The sequence below is a fragment of the Atheta coriaria genome, unplaced genomic scaffold (assembly GCF_025399875.1).
Source record: "Atheta coriaria isolate IRGN ID8LTWV9N9 unplaced genomic scaffold, Caltech_Dcor_3.1 hic_scaffold_3_pilon, whole genome shotgun sequence".
Taxonomy (NCBI): domain Eukaryota; kingdom Metazoa; phylum Arthropoda; class Insecta; order Coleoptera; family Staphylinidae; genus Dalotia; species Dalotia coriaria.
In genome coordinates, this window is record NW_027045445.1 from 11,167,668 (window position 1) to 11,183,021 (window position 15,354).

Sequence of the window (15,354 nt, forward strand, 5' to 3'; positions counted from 1 at the left end):
CTGATTAATGCTGCTGCGCACAGGCGTGCTCGTGAACTCGGGCGAACTTCAAAGCATTCGAACCGTTCGAATGGTTCAAACGTCACCGCGGAGTCGCACAACGCTCGGTGGATGTGCGTTTCTGTTTTGTCCCGACTCGGCTGAGCAAATTTGCTTTTCCCTGTACCTCTGAGGCGCAAAACACCGTAACATACATCTCACAGTAGTAGGAGTGCTAAGTAACCGCGCAACTACACAGTAAGTATATTACGGCTTTGTTCACTCAGGCCAAACGCAGTCACACAACGCCGAATATGTTTACGACGCGAATATTTATGATCAGTGATGAATAAATAATTGTCTTTGTTCAGTTAAGTTTAGACAGACATTTTCATCGAACGTATAAATAGTATAACAAAAATTTACATAAAGTGATGTTTGGGAATGATTGAGTGTTTACACTGTATCAAAATTGTACTCGTATGTCTGCTGCGTTTGATATGAACCGGATTTAACTTAACATTTGACATGGTGCATCAGTCGCATCAATATTCCATTGATGACTTTCAACTTTCGGTTTAAATCATGCGATACATTTTTGATTTAATTGGCTTGGTTTTTTTTTCATCTGTAAAATAACAGCTACATGACGCACGAAAACAAGTAGGTTTTGAGTGATGTTTTGGCACTAATGTTGTGCGAATATAGTTTCGTCGAGTGAGGTATGAAAAACAATAAAAATTGCGACGCAGATTGCCAAAACTTATATTTATTATGTGCAACAATCAGATAATACGTGATCTAATAATGTACTAACGCGTATATAATGCGTATATAATTTGCTATATATGTAATTCTAATTGGGATATTATTAAGTTATTGCCATGCTCCAATATGAATGGGATGTGCAATCCAAGGACCTCCCTGTTGCGGGTAATGGCTAGCTGAGGCGGCAACAGCGGCCGATGCAGCAGATAAGGTCGTGTCCTTTGCGGCGGATGCATGTTTATAAACAGTAGCTTCAGATCGTTGAAGAGCTGCCAATTTGGCAGCGGTGTTTTCTATTCAGGAAATTATAATTTTAATATTGACTTAACAAAGTGTTGATTATGATAGGTCAGTGGTTATTCGAACCTGATTTTTGTATTTCATGCGCAGCGGCATTGGCACTTCGGTGAATGATCTGCGCGGCGTGTGCTTCCTTGGAGGCTGCGATGCGTTGGTGCTCAGCGACTTCGGCTTTAGCTTGAGCTAAACGTTGCTGAGCTAAGACCACTGAGGTGGCGGCGGCGTTTGCTTCTTGGCGTTGCACAGAAGCAGCAGCTTCGGCTTTCTGGGCTGTGATGGCGGCTTGAGCTTCTTTTTGGCTTGCCAGGCGTTGTTGATTCAGAACGGCTTCTTTCGCGAATTGCACGCGTTGTTGGGCTTGTAAGACCTGGCTGGTTGCTTCCTTTGCGGCAGAGATTGCGGAAGCTATTTCAGCGGGAGACACTGGTGGATAGGAGTTGACTTTGTGGATCTAGTTTTATAAAGAGAAATTATTTGGTAATTTATTACGGGTTTAGGTTAAATTTTAACTTACGACGATAGGTTTTGCCAAAATGATAGGTCCTTGAGCGAAACTATTGGATCCTTGGCCAAATCCCTGATCAAAAGCTGATCCCAAGTCATTGCCACCAAAGCCATGGTTGTTTCCGAAACCACCGCCATAGTTCCCGCCGAAACTGTTTCCAAAATTGCCGAAATTACCATCCAGGAGTCCACGTTTACTGGGGACACCTCCATTGACACCCAAGGCCACCAACACTAAACAAATCTATAAAAATAATTAGTATTAGTGCAATTTAAGATAAACTAATTTAAGTAATTAAGTAAACTTACTAGTTTAAGGGCAATCATATTACTTAGTAGATGCTTCAACTTGTCAACAAGACAAAACAATGAATAATCCCAAGAATCCGATGCTGCTTTTATAGGTGAACAAAATTGATCCAAATCTACATCTTGCAAAGTGGGATCTCTTTAAAATTATTATCATTAAGTTAATTCAACTTCACCTAATCAAGAGAATGTGTCAGAATATGGCTGCTGCATATAACAATTATATGCCCAACTTGGTCTTCATTGTCTTCAGGTTTAACAAACTATGTTATTATATTAACAGTTGACATAATTACTTCCAGGTTTGGTAGGATAATTCACAACTCAAAAAAGTAGATTCCGAGATAAGTCACGACTGATATTTAATTAATGCATTATAATTTATTATTATTAATATTTCGTACTCTGAAATCCTGAAATGAGGAAGTGCTCAATTATATTATTTAATTTTCACCCAATAAAAATTTAAGACATCTTAAAGAAAGTGCAAGTACGAGTAAAAGTACTACATTATTTCTGTCGGGATTTAATTTCACGCTTGATCGCCACATTCATATACCACAGATTATGAAATACTCTGAAAAATAATATAATAAGATCTAAAGCAAAATACATTTATTTTGAAACAACATAAAACATAATAAAACAATTAAATTAATTTAAAGAAAATATTAATATTGTTTATATCTTCTTCATTATAAACCACTTTTCCCTGTACATGTGTTTGGTTGTGGTTGGAGCATGTTTTGATGGTCTGCCTTCTGCATCTCCATGTCTATAATGTTGTTTATATCTTTTCTGGTGATCTCTGTGTTTGATTTCCGGTCTTGATGTAGTAAATGTGTATCTTTCATAATCAAACTTCTTATCATTTGTTGGTTTATATGCGTATTTATTTTGTGGACGTTTTTCATACTTAGCGAACTTAGTATAGTTTTTGGGTACTTTTTTATTGTATTTATTGTAGTTTAAACGAGATGAATCTTCGTTGGAGTCTTCTTCTTCGTCTTCTTCGACATTTTCATGTGTTCTATATCCTCCACGATGGTCATCTTCTTCTTCTTCGTCATCTTCGCTTTCTTTGTGTTTTTGTTGATTATTGGGTTTTGTTTGTGGCGAGTGGAAATGGAAAGAGTAGTTGGTATATTTTGGACGATCTTCCTTTTCTTCATCGTCTTCTTCCTCGTCTCGGTATCGTTCAACTTCTTCCGAATCTTCATCATCTTCGTTTTCTTCGTTAAGTTCACCTTTCTCTTCGGAATCATCAGAATCTACGTTTTCTTCTTCGATATCCTCTGATTCTTTTTCGTCCTCATTTTCCGCTGCATTGGATGATGAAGATTCAGCTGGTGGTTGTGGTTTGGTGTTGATGTACTGAACTTGTGCTGGTGGTGCTGGGTTCCTAATTGGCAGGAATTGCCCTTGAGAGTGTGGATATATTTGTTGTGACGGATAGAATTTTTGTGGTTGTTGTTGATAATGCAAAGGTTTCTGTAAAGGGTGTTGTAAAGGCCCAGGGGGTTGCTGTAGTGGTTGAACATGCACATGAGGGGATTTTCCGTTTAAATAAAGTAATTTTCCAACAAATGGAGGACTTTGACTGGAGATACTAGATATATAAGGCGTATGATGAATGACAGTACTATGCTGAACTGGAGTGATAATTGTTTCCGATGGAGATTGATAAATTTTATGTGATGGTTGCGAATTGAATCGATATGAGCCATAAGAATGTGGTGGTGATACATATTGAGAATATGGTGTATCCTGACTTGGAGATGAAAGCTGTTGATACTGTAAAATTTAATTCAACATAATTATTCTTAAGATAATATATTTTGCAAACCTGTGATAATCCAGGTGAAAATTGTGAAGGTTTTATTCTTTCGGAGCTAGGAGTGTAAGTTGGATTGTAGAACTGGGTAGCAGCTGGGACATTATCACCATATCCGTAAATATTCTCGACGTATCCATGTAAATTTAGACTTTGTGCGTCAATTCTTATTATTGCCAACAATATAACACAACATACCTGAAATTAAAAAAGTAGTTAATACATTTCACATATTTCTCACAAATGTTTTAATAAGAAGTACATTTATTTGCATTTTTAAATATTTCACTGGTTCTCGACACAAAATTGAAATCCAACTGACACTAAAATAATTTGTTTCCAGTATTTATAGACAAATATGCAATGCAAGAGCGCAACAATCGCATTAGTTTTGATGTCGAAGATATAATACAAAGCTTGGTCGATGAATGATGTTTACTCAATCGAAAAGTCACACATTCTTGCGGTTTGAAAATAAAAGCGCGTCGAATAGCGATTTAGCGAATTATTTTGCAAAATTACTTTCGACATGCATAATTGGAAAAGAATAAGGACTATCTCTACCACGGCAATCACTAAGAGTCAATACTAGCACCGGAAAATTCGTGTTTAATGTGAATGTTGTACGACATTTTTTAGAGGCGTGCCTGCATTAAAGTTAAACTTGAAGTCATCAATCAAGTGCAAGGTGTTTGTAGTGACTATTTTTCTTATAACGTAAAAGTTTTAACTTGAAATCTAAAATGAAAGACTCAAAATGATATTGTGGAAATTGTTCAGAATTTTTGTTATACAATTGGTTAAAGAAAGTGAATTGGATTAGTAAAAATTGAACAAAGGAAATAATTTTAGTATTGCAGATCTGTTTTTGTGGTTTTGTTAAATTACATTGTGGTTGATTAAATGTTTGATTACGTAAGGAAAGCATAAATGCAGCTCGCCACATACAAATGTGTACTAACAATCAAAAATTTACATTGTGCTGGGAAACTTATTACTAAAATATGCAACTTTCTTGTTTTTATATTACAATCTTTTTATTGCCATTTGCTCGGAAATTTTCAGACAATAACTGATTATCAAGCATTATTTACTGGAACTAAATATATATACATTTCTGAAAATTTCCTACGGATATTAAATAACCAAATGATATGATGATGCTTTGGGTCATTGCAGAACAAAATTATGTTCTAAGAATTTAACTATGTATCTTTTATACTGTGCACTTATTCGTGTTTGTAAACAATCATGTTATAATTCGACTGATCACCGAGAGAGGCCGCCGGGGGTGTCATTCGGATTTTAATCAGTCGAGCGAGATTGTTGTTGTCGGCCTGCACGCGTCTCTTTCGTTGCTTTGTCGTTTTGTCGTTTTCGTTGTTTTGATTCGATAAATCGTGTTATATTCAATCGGTCATCGACAACGTTTCCGTTGAACGGGCGTGCGTGAAATTATCCTAACATTTTGCTCTTCTGAAATTTTTATAAAAAAATGTTTTAGTGCCTTTAAATTTAGGTGGGATATACTATATAACAATCGCCGTTGGATACTAACTCCTAATTTTTATTACAAGGTAGGTACAATTTTAAATAAAATTACTTTCTGAGAAAGCAACATTTTTTTATTGAGCGAATTTAGGTAATGAACAAAGAGGTTGCTAATATTATTCTTCTCCTGAAATTTTTTCACTCCTTTAATTACTAAGTTCACGCGTCAGAATTAGTTCATTGTTTACAATTTGTCTAAATGCAAACCGACTAGGTATATTGTATTTTGCTCTCGGCGTATTCTCCGCTTGACATTCTCGCTGCAATTGCTGCGTGCGATTCAACCGGTTTGTTGTTATCTCTTATCGTCGGTAGATCCGCGCACATTTACCGCGACTCGCCTTGTTTCTCGGCGTTTGACCATGAATTAATACCGCTTGACATCGTGAAAAATATTGTTTTATCATATTTAGAAAGCGCGTTTATTATGAATGCATAATAATGCATACAGTTTTATAAAATTAATTCCAAAATTAAATTTAATTATCTTTATCTTATTTGTAATAATTTTTCTAATGTTGCAATTTTTTTTGTGTAGTCTATTTCAAGATCTGGATGACGCTGGGATGCACGTTTTAACTAAAACTATAGCTGCATGAATTTCTTACTTTAACGCAGAACGTACTGATGCAAACTAACAAGTCACACCTCATTTTCCTGCAAAGTTTAATTTAATCAAACAAATTCACCAATTGTTTAGCATTCCGGAAGTTTGGATATTCCTTCAATTCACATTTTCGCTACAAATGCGCCCGACTGCAGTTTGCAGTATTTGTTTTCCCGTGCTCCCGCGTAACTCACGACAGCAAATTAAATTCAATTGATTGTGTTTTAATAGGTTTACGGGACATGCTGTAGTCGCATGCACTTTGGTTCTCGATGTCAACGACACATTCGAAATTTTCTGAAACAACCATCATTCTGTCAATCATCAGTAATAATAAGTATTATTCTGAAATTTCAGTGTTTGCCGTCAAGTTCTTAGTAATTTTTTTCTTTTGAATTACTTTGTATAATAATTTCCTTTGAGATTCAGAGAAAATTGCGCAAAGTCATAGTTTTTAGGAGTTTTCTTTACCACGTGTAGTTAATATTACCTATATTTTAGAATATAGTTTGAGTAACGCGATGTGTATTAGCTTTCTAAAACATCTTCTTTCTTGAATTTTGAAATTTCTTAAACGTAGTTATTTTCTTTCTGTAAAGCGTCACCTGAAAAACGGATAATATTTGTATGTTGTTTTAACGTGACACACGAAAGAGGTTTGAAACCAAAAATTTACAATCTATTCAATTTCTTCACTTTATTGCTTAAAACATTAAATTTTGAAATTTAAATTAAACATATTTTTATGTAAGTTGCAGTTTCGATTTTGGCCGAAACTGAGGCCAGGGCCGAAATTTCGGTTTCGGCTGAAAAGCCTGTTTCCGTCGGACTCTACTTATAATGTTTGTTGGGATTGCAGTTCGGTGTATTACGATTCATTTCGGCATCTTCATTTATGGATAACACGTGTTTACTGGTTAATTTACAATTAATTACAACGCTGTGGACTTTTGAAAACGTTAACAGACATGAATGTGTATTTGGGCGTGAATTTCCACTAGACGCATACATGAGTATTAAGTTGTTGGCGTAGATTGGAAACGACTCCACTCGTCTAGTAAGTATTTTAAAAGACTTTCTTAGAGTTTCTCCATGCCATAATAGAGCTAGAGAGTTCCTCTGTCTTCCTGCCCTTCCGAAGGTGCCTTAAAATGCCCTTCAAAAATCAGCATTTTTTGGAAATTTTGAAACGTTGAGGTGGAAAACACCCTGTATCTCCAAAATTAATTGACTTTCTTGGAGTTTCTCCTCGCCGCAATAAAGTCAGGGAGTTTGTCTACACGATGCATACCTTTTCAACCTCCCAGCTCTTTTGGAAGTGCTCTAAAATGCCCTTCAAAAATTAGCAATTAAAAAAATTGAAAACATAGTGTGGAAAACACCCTGTATCTCGTAAATAAATTGACAATCTTCTAGTTTCTCCACGCCAGAAGAGAGTCAAGGTATTTGACTGCACGATGCATACACTTTATACCCTCCAGCCCTTTCGAAAATGCCCTAAAATGCTCTTCAAAAATTAGCAATTTTAGGAAAATTCGAAAACATGGTGTGGAAAACACACTGTATCTAGTGAACTAATTAATTTTCTTGAAGTTTCTTAACGTCATGTTAAAGTTCGAGAGACCCTCTACTCTATGCTTACATTTTTAACCCTTTAAACACTTTGGCAGTGTCTTAAAATCCCATTCGAATATCGCTAATTTTGTCCAATAAATTTCATTTTTTGGTCGAAGAACAGGGTAGAACTTTTTTACTTAAAATTTTTCGGTCCAATTTTTTTGTAAAAAATGTTTTGGTCGAATTTTTTTGCAAACTTTTTTTCGGTCGAATTTTTTTGTAAACTTTTTTTCGGTCGAATTTTTTTGTAAACTTGTTTTCGGTCGAATTTTTTTGTAAACTTTTTTTTGGTAGAATTTTTTTGCAAACTTTTTTTCGGTCGCATTTGTTTGTAAGCTGTTTTTCAGTCGAATTTTTTTGTAAACTTTTGTTCGGTCGTATTTTTTGTTAACATTTTTTTGGTCGAATTTTTTTGTAAACTTTTTTCGGTCGAATTTTTTTTGTAAACTTTTGTTCGGTCGAATTATTTTGTTAACATTTTTTTTGGTCGAATTTTTTGTAAACTTTTTCGATCGAATTTTTATGTAAAATTTTTTTGTCCAATTTTTTTGTAAACAATTTTTCGTTCGAATTTTTTTGTCAAAATGTTTTGGGTCGAACTTTTTTACTTAAAATTTTTTCGGCCAAAGAACAGTGTCAAACTATTTTGTTAAAATGTTTTTCGGTCGAAGAACAGGGTCGAATTTTTTGGCGATTATGTCAAGAACAAAAAGGTGTACGAAAAACGAATGCATTTTTCTCTAAAATTGTAAATACGGTTAATGTTAGTTACTAAAATAAACGATGTAGAATTAAATTATCAATCAGAATCCGATTACGAATTTAATAAAAATTAATAATTCCATGCCTCGTCCATGCATTTCCATGTACAAATACAATTCTTCTCATGTTCTGCACTACCACACTGAAAGTATCAGTGTTTACAAACAAACAAGTTTCTTTATCTCCTGCAGTTTTGGGCGATCGCCACGCGGTTGCCGTGCGTATCAGGTTAGTCTAATTTTTGTCGTCAGGTGATCTGTACGCACATTTTCTTTACAATATTTTGAGTTCCCTAATTTTTGTCGCGTTATTACGTACTGTTTCTAAATGCTATTTCGATTGTGCGTTTGTTAAGCGTGGATTGTTCATACGTAGAGGTTTTTAGTATCATACGCGTATTTCATATTTATTTACTTAACTTGTTTTTACTTCAACCGCGTGGTCTTTAACCACACCAATAATTTTTGTCTCTGTTTCAAAACCTACCGTTGATTTGCATCACGTAATCGGTACATTGTTTCGTTTTCGTTTAATGTGCAAATTAAAAAGATTAAGATAGTCGCGTGCCGTCGACAGCGCTCTTGATTCTCTGGTGGCTTTCCGGGCTGGGCCTAAAATAAAATTCTGCCCCGTGCTTTATTTTTGTAATATCCAACCCATCAATTTTCCTTCATATATAAAGAAAATACATTTTTGAATTGTTCTATTTTTAGGTTTTCTTACTTTTTACTTTTCTTTGATTTCCGGTCTAAACACTTTGATTTTTTTAAATTCTTTAATTTTTCTTTGTGTATCACTCAGTAGATATATTTTCCTTATCATTTAATAGACCATATTTATTAGTGTCGTTTTACTTTTAAAACTTAGAATTTTCTTTTTATATCACCCTGTATACTAATTTCCCGTGATGAATTTGCGAAAAGGGAAAAGATATATGGCATCCCACTTAAACTTAAAATATTGTCGTTTTTTCTTTACCTCGCCCTGTATATTAATTTCCTTTGATTTTACTTTGACTGTGGTTTTAGATATATATTTCCCTACTTTTGCATTGTCTCTTTAAATGTTATTATATTGTTTTTGGAACACCCTGTGTAATAGTGTTCCTTATGTGGCCCGAAAATGATGCAAAATTTGTTAGTATTGTATTAGAGCAAGAGCCCGACATTCGTCATTTTACGAAAGATGAAATTTTGCCTATGTGTGTCTCCAATACAGGTAAGCACGATCCCCAATTATGAAACCTGGATCGTGGTTCCTTTGGCAGTTAACAGCCAACAAAGATGTACAAATGATGATCTCAAATTCGTTATTTTAGCAAACTCCATTTTTACATATTTTGTTCGTATCATTATTACAACATGCGCTGCTCATTGCCAGACATCTGGTATGGTTCCAACCTTAGCCAGACACCCCTAAACTATAATATTTTTAATTTTTTCACTTTCGTTATATTAGGAAAGCTGAATTTGATACACATTATGCCGAAACGTTTACATAAACAGATACTCATTCTTCATTTTATTTGTGTACATGTTAATTATTATAATAGGAAAATTGAGCTGGGAAAAACCTATTTGGATACAGTTGGGATTTGATTTTACCATGGGTTTAGGAAGATAGGTAGATGTTCATACGGTAACTTGTACTTGCCAGGAGATCTTTGCCTCGTGATATTTTTAACTAGTGGGTTCACGTGATTTGTCGTTCGGTGATAGAATTTATTGTTGTTTTCGTCAAGATAGTCTAAAAGAGGCAATATGTTACATTGCCGCTGAATTGTCGTAAACATTTGTTCTCGAATTGTTGTAGCTTTTTACGGTATGTTTTGGCGATGGGCACATGGGCACATACATGCTGGGGCTGCGTACTCTAGAAGTGGCTCGTAGTCTAGTGTAGTTTTGTAAAGTAACAGTTTGTTTTTTACAGTAAGTACGCTGTTTCTATGCATTAAAGAGTACAATTGCATTAGGGCCGCATTTGCTTTTATGATGGTGTTTTCCACATGTTTTCTGAAAGTAAGCTTTTTACGTCCGCTTTTTCTGGAATTTGCTGAGAGTTTAACACACTCTCGGTGTTATTAGTGCATTGTAATTTTCGTCTTCTCGTCGCTGTTAGTAGTTCTGATTTATTAGGGTTTACTTTTATTTTCCACTGTTTATAAAATTTCTCAACTGCCAACAAGTGGTTCTGTAGCTTTTTACGACCAATATTTTCATGGTCTGAGCTGCTATATAAAATGGCATCATCTGCAAATAGCGCAAGTTTCGTATTGTTTGTTTTTGGTAAGTCGTTGATAAATAAACTAAACAGCCATTGGTCCTAGTACAGATCCTTGTGGAACGCCTGCATTGATGGATTTGGCTTCTGATTTTTCATTTGATATTAGATGAATTAAATTGCTCGAGAGATTAATTTGGATCAGTTTGTAAATTAGTCCGGTAATCCACACGGTGTCAAACGCTTTTTCAATGTCTAATAGGGCCATGTGTACGATTTCATTTTTGTTCCAGGCTTTTTTGACATCTGTTACTTCTGCCAATTTCGGAAGGTTTTTGAGTACTATGTTTTGTATACCGTCAGGCCCTGGTGCCTTTGTGGCAGGTAATGTTTTTATAATGCGCTTTATGTCTGCTGGTTTGACGAAATATTTGCCGCGATTTGTATGTGTCTTCGTAGCAATAAATTTATCAACTTCTTGAGCTATTTCAATTTGTTTGTTGGTCATTCGATCGTCAATGGTACAGATCGATGCGAATTTGTCGGCAAGTACAGTTGCTGCGTTGTCAATAGCTTTAAACGCGAATCCGTCATTTGCAAAGCCGGAATAAGCAGGTAAGAGAATTGATAACCGGCCCGCAGTTGGACGGGCATTCTTCTATCTGCGCACGACAAAAAGGCTATTACAAATATATTGCAATTTATAAATTTATCAGTTTACAAACAACATTATTTGAAAGAAAGAATTTTAATTAACGTACTATGGAAAAATACCACATATGTGGGTTCCGCTTGTATTAAACACAAATGTTGTTTTATTTTCTTTTTCAAATGTTGTATATAACAATGGTATACAATTTGAATTCTTATGAAAGAATGGTTGTTCTACGACATCGAGTTCGCACGCTGCACACCTAAAACCACCGAAAATTAAAGCGCAAAAATAGAATTTTTGTTATTTTTCGTTTTGTTATACTTAAAAGTTATGCATAAAAGTGACGTGCCCACCGCAATTCTGTGCACCAAAAACTAAACCAAAATTAAGCATGATTTTAAACCAAATCGATGGCAGCGCCATCTGACCGTTGTGGCGTAACAAAACATAATAGATAGCCGCTAGTATCGCCCTCTAGTTTTAGAACGACAAACTAGAAATAAATTACCAAGAAATCTGCAACGCGTCTGCTAATATTTGAAACAACTAATTTAATTCAAAGTAAAGTTAAGTAAACACTTACTGCACGCTATACCCTCACAATATCGCTGTAAAAACGATATATTACTAAACCATTGCGTACAGTAAGTGTTTACTTAACTTTACTTAGCTTTTTATACTCACCCTCTCGTACTACCACCATTGTATTTTAATTTAATTTTCATTGTGAATGAATTTCATTTCACTTTTCATTGTATGAACCATGTAAATTATTTATGTAAATGACAAACAATTTCAATACTTACAATCTGATAGCAGAATCAATGTCCTAACACAATTTGTTCGCCTGCTAGACACCTAAAACAAACAAAAATTAGCACGTCGAAGCACAAAAATGACATTTTCACAGGTTTGCCGTGTGCTAATCACACAAATTATTTATGAAAATGATAAACAAATTCAATACTTACAATCTGATGATAGAATCATTGTCCTACGACAATTTGTTCGTCTGCTAGACACCTAAAACAAACAAAAATTAGCAGGTCGAAGCACAAAAATGACATTTTCGCAGGTTTTCCGTGTGCTAATCACACAAATTATTAATGAAAATGATAAACAATTTCATTACTTACAGTCTGATTGAATAATCGTTGTCCTACGACAATTTGTTCGCCTGCTAGACACCTAAAACAACCAAAAATTAGCATATCGAAGCACAAAAATGACATTTGCAGGTTTTCCGTGAGCTATTCGCACAAATTATTTATGAAAATGATAAACAAATTCAATACTTACAATCTGATGAATGAATCGTTGCCCTAGGACAAATAGTTCGCTTGCTAGACACCTAAAACAAACAAAAATTAGCAGGTCGAAGCACAAAAATGACATTTTCGCAGGTTTTCCGTGTGCTAATCACACAAATTATTAATGAAAATGATAAACAAATTCATTACTTACAATCTGATGAATGAATGAATCGTTGTCCTACGACAATTTGTTCGCCTGTTAGACACCTAAAACAACCAAAAATTAGCGTATCAAGGCACAAAAATAACATTTTTGCAAGTTTTCCGTGTGCTATTCGCACTAATTTTTTTATGAAAATAATAAACAAATTCAATACTTACAATCTGATGAAAGAATCGTTGTCCTAGGACAATTTGTTCGCCTGCTATACACCTAAAACAAACAAAAATTAGCATATCGAAGCACAAAAATGGCATTTTTTGCGGGTTTTCCGTGTGTTATTCGCACAAATTATTTATCAAAATGATAAACAAATTCAGTACTTATAATCTGATGAAGGAATCGTTGTCCTAGGACAATTTATTCGCCTGCTAGACACCTAAAACAACCACAAAAATTATCTCTTAGCAGGTTTCCCGTGTGCTTATCACACAAATTATAATTGTAAATAATATGTAAATTCAATACTTACAATCTGATAAAAGAATCGTTGTCCTAGGATATTTCGTTCGCCCGTTAGACACCTAAAACTACCATAAATCAGTACATCGAAGCACAAAAATTATCTTTTGTAGGACTACATTCGAATGCGTTGCAATTGGAATTGCGTTCCTTGAGACGCCTTCGAGAGCGTTAACAGTCATAAATAGTAATTCTACTTAGATAACATAAAGGACTCAAAAAGAAAGAAAATGTGAAAGATTTATACCAAAAAAATCTCAACAATTTCATCCTTCAAGTAAAAAAATGTACCACCAAATTTTCGAATTTACCCATGTTGCAGACCCAACTTCACCAACAAACTAATACAACCGCAAGGAGACTTTAATTTGACATTTCTAGAAATGCCCCCTTCTCGAGTTAAAGCTAGACAACTACCAAATACTAGAGACCGACCGAAATTTCGGTTTCAGTTTCGGGCAAAAACTGGCCGAAACTTTTGGCCCCACCGAAACTCAGTGTTTAAGAATTTTATTATAGTTTAATTTTGAAGTGACACACGAAAAAGGTTTGAGGGAATCCCCAATCAAACATATGTTCTAAAAATTGCCAAAATCAAAAATTTGCTATCTATCTTCAATTAGTTCACTTTACTGCTTAATACTGTCGTATACAATTTTATTGCACCATAGAAACTGAAATTAAATATGTTTATGTAAGTTACAGTTTCGGTTTCGGTTTCAGCTGAGAAACCAGTTTCGGTCGGACTCTAAAAATAATATAAGCTTAACGCACAAAAAATATAACGCAAAATATATCATCCCCTTTTCCCTGTGTTAATCACTAAAGTTAAGGAAACTGCTGAAAATATTCAATACTTACAATTCGGTGAAAACAAGACTGTCCTGTGAGGTCTAATTTACTTGTTAGAGTCCTAAAACAAACAAAAATCAATGTTTCGAAACGCAAAAATACAATTTTCCTGAGTCTTCCAAGTATTAATAGCAAAAGTTAATATGGCAAAAGATAAAGAATTTCAATACTTACATATTGGTAAAAGCACGACTGCCTGTGAAGTCGAATTCGCTTGCTATGAGCCTAAAACAAACAAAAATCAAAACTTCAAAACATAAATATACCACTTTCCAGTTTGTGGACCAGTCAGAAAACATTTTAGTACATGCAACAGATATCTAATAATAATAATAGCTGGGGTCGACGTGACAATGTTTTTTTATAGACAAACAAGATCTGGTTTTATTCTATTTACCAAATCACTCATATCACATTTTTTTATTTTTTTTTTTATTCAATAAATAAGAACAAGCGCAAGTGCGATCAAGAGAACAATTAATATTTTCGTATCAAGGATGATCCACGAAATATTTTATAATATAATATTAAAATACAATGGTAGTACTGTACGCTATACCCTTACAATATCGTAATATAATGTAATATAATACAAAACGTATTCAATCTCTATTTTCCCTTAAAACGTACCATAAGTTCCAAGCCTAATACTATAGTCCTTTTCAAGTACGGTGAGACCACATATTCAACCGCATATTCTTGCACACGCACACATAGCGGCATGTATTTCCACAGTTCTCGGAGCCTTCCCTAGTTGGGGCATTGCATCGCGCTTGGTCAGCCGGTGGTCATTCGACCCAGTCCAGTCCAACTTGTCTCGCCCTCTCGTTTCGGTATGCGCCAGACGCGCACAAGTTCAGGTCTGGTGAGCGAGAAAAGGCAAAACGAATGTGTACGAACGGCAAACAGTCAGTCGACGGTCTGACTGGCGGCATTGGCATACCGCGGCGGACTTGCTGCACGCTTTTCAACACCCGGTAAGCAGAACAGCGAGGAGGTGCGAGCTAAACAGCTAGCGAACGCCAACGAAAAATAAACAAGTTTTTTTACGGACAGGAGGGGAGCAAGTAAACAAGGAGAGTAAAAATACTAGCATTCACATTCAGCGCAATCGAAAGCCTGCCTTGCAAGTTAAAACAACTAGTTGAGATTCAAGTACGGACTGATGTAACGGAAAGTAGGAGAATGTTTCACATGGCAGGGAAAGAGAGAGACTTATATGAGTCCTGTAGTAACTAATTAATTACACAAGTAACGGGGAATATGCTATTGATTAAATAACTTCATTCTAAAACATGTTCCAGGCGTTAAAAGTGATTAAATTTATCTCTCGTATGAATATTTATACTGAAAAATAATTAAATTCGAAGAAATAAAAAGGAAATAAATTGTTTATCTTATGAAGCGAAATTACACAAACATTCTAATAGTTAGGAAGATACCAAACAGTTTAAAAGACTA

At 34.9% G+C, this 15,354-nt stretch overlaps 3 protein-coding genes and 2 long non-coding RNA genes across 5 annotated transcripts; 2 read left to right on the forward strand and 3 right to left on the reverse strand.

The window, feature by feature from the left end:
- The first annotated feature begins 763 nt into the window (after positions 1-763).
- Positions 764-2,529, forward strand: LOC135789990 (uncharacterized). The gene is made up of 2 exons (XR_010547693.1): positions 764-884; positions 924-2,529. It is a non-coding gene; the product is annotated as an uncharacterized lncRNA (long non-coding RNA).
- On the reverse strand, positions 856-1,990 carry LOC135789988 (glycine, alanine and asparagine-rich protein). The gene is made up of 4 exons (XM_065300080.1): positions 1,861-1,990; positions 1,562-1,795; positions 1,114-1,498; positions 856-1,040 (listed from the first exon to the last, which is right to left on the reverse strand). The coding sequence occupies exons 1-4, from the start codon at positions 1,876-1,878 to the stop codon at positions 856-858; spliced, it is 822 nt and encodes a 273-aa protein (XP_065156152.1). The 5' UTR covers positions 1,879-1,990.
- LOC135789986 (uncharacterized transmembrane protein DDB_G0283675-like) lies at positions 2,461-4,023 on the reverse strand. Its single transcript, XM_065300078.1, has 3 exons — positions 3,957-4,023; positions 3,707-3,892; positions 2,461-3,654 (listed from the first exon to the last, which is right to left on the reverse strand). Exons 1-3 carry the CDS (start codon positions 3,966-3,968, stop codon positions 2,542-2,544), a joined length of 1,311 nt encoding a protein of 436 aa, XP_065156150.1. The 5' UTR covers positions 3,969-4,023; the 3' UTR covers positions 2,461-2,541.
- Positions 4,024-11,373: 7,350 nt separating this feature from the next.
- Positions 11,374-14,616, reverse strand: LOC135803794 (uncharacterized). Its single transcript, XM_065317488.1, has 10 exons — positions 14,524-14,616; positions 13,903-13,925; positions 13,052-13,109; positions 12,903-12,958; positions 12,741-12,792; positions 12,571-12,626; positions 12,406-12,457; positions 12,243-12,294; positions 12,078-12,129; positions 11,374-11,964 (listed from the first exon to the last, which is right to left on the reverse strand). The coding sequence occupies exons 1-9, from the start codon at positions 14,614-14,616 to the stop codon at positions 12,122-12,124; spliced, it is 450 nt and encodes a 149-aa protein (XP_065173560.1). The 3' UTR covers positions 11,374-11,964; positions 12,078-12,121.
- Positions 14,617-14,738: 122 nt separating this feature from the next.
- On the forward strand, positions 14,739-15,293 carry LOC135789991 (uncharacterized). The gene is made up of 2 exons (XR_010547694.1): positions 14,739-14,890; positions 14,950-15,293. It is a non-coding gene; the product is annotated as an uncharacterized lncRNA (long non-coding RNA).
- Positions 15,294-15,354: the final 61 nt, after the last annotated feature.

Bases quoted from the DNA above. Each gene is read 5' to 3' on its own strand.
- LOC135789988 (XM_065300080.1), bottom strand. The intron at 1,499-1,561 runs GTAAGTTAAAAT...TTATAAAACTAG, and splicing joins TTTTGGCAAAACCTATCGTC to ATCCACAAAGTCAACTCCTA. The intron at 1,041-1,113 runs GTTCGAATAACC...TTTCCTGAATAG, and splicing joins GCATGAAATACAAAAATCAG to AAAACACCGCTGCCAAATTG.
- LOC135789986 (XM_065300078.1), bottom strand. The intron at 3,655-3,706 runs GTTTGCAAAATA...TAAATTTTACAG, and splicing joins TTTCACCTGGATTATCACAG to TATCAACAGCTTTCATCTCC.
- LOC135803794 (XM_065317488.1), bottom strand. From the start codon at position 14,616: ATGCCGCTATGTGTGCGTGTGCAAGAATATGCGGTTGAATATGTGGTC. The intron at 13,110-13,902 runs GTAAGTATTGAA...GATTTATGGTAG, and splicing joins AGTCTTGTTTTCACCGAATT to TTTTAGGTGTCTAACGGGCG. The intron at 12,959-13,051 runs GTAAGTATTGAA...TGGTTGTTTTAG, and splicing joins AACGATTCTTTTATCAGATT to GTGTCTAGCAGGCGAATAAA.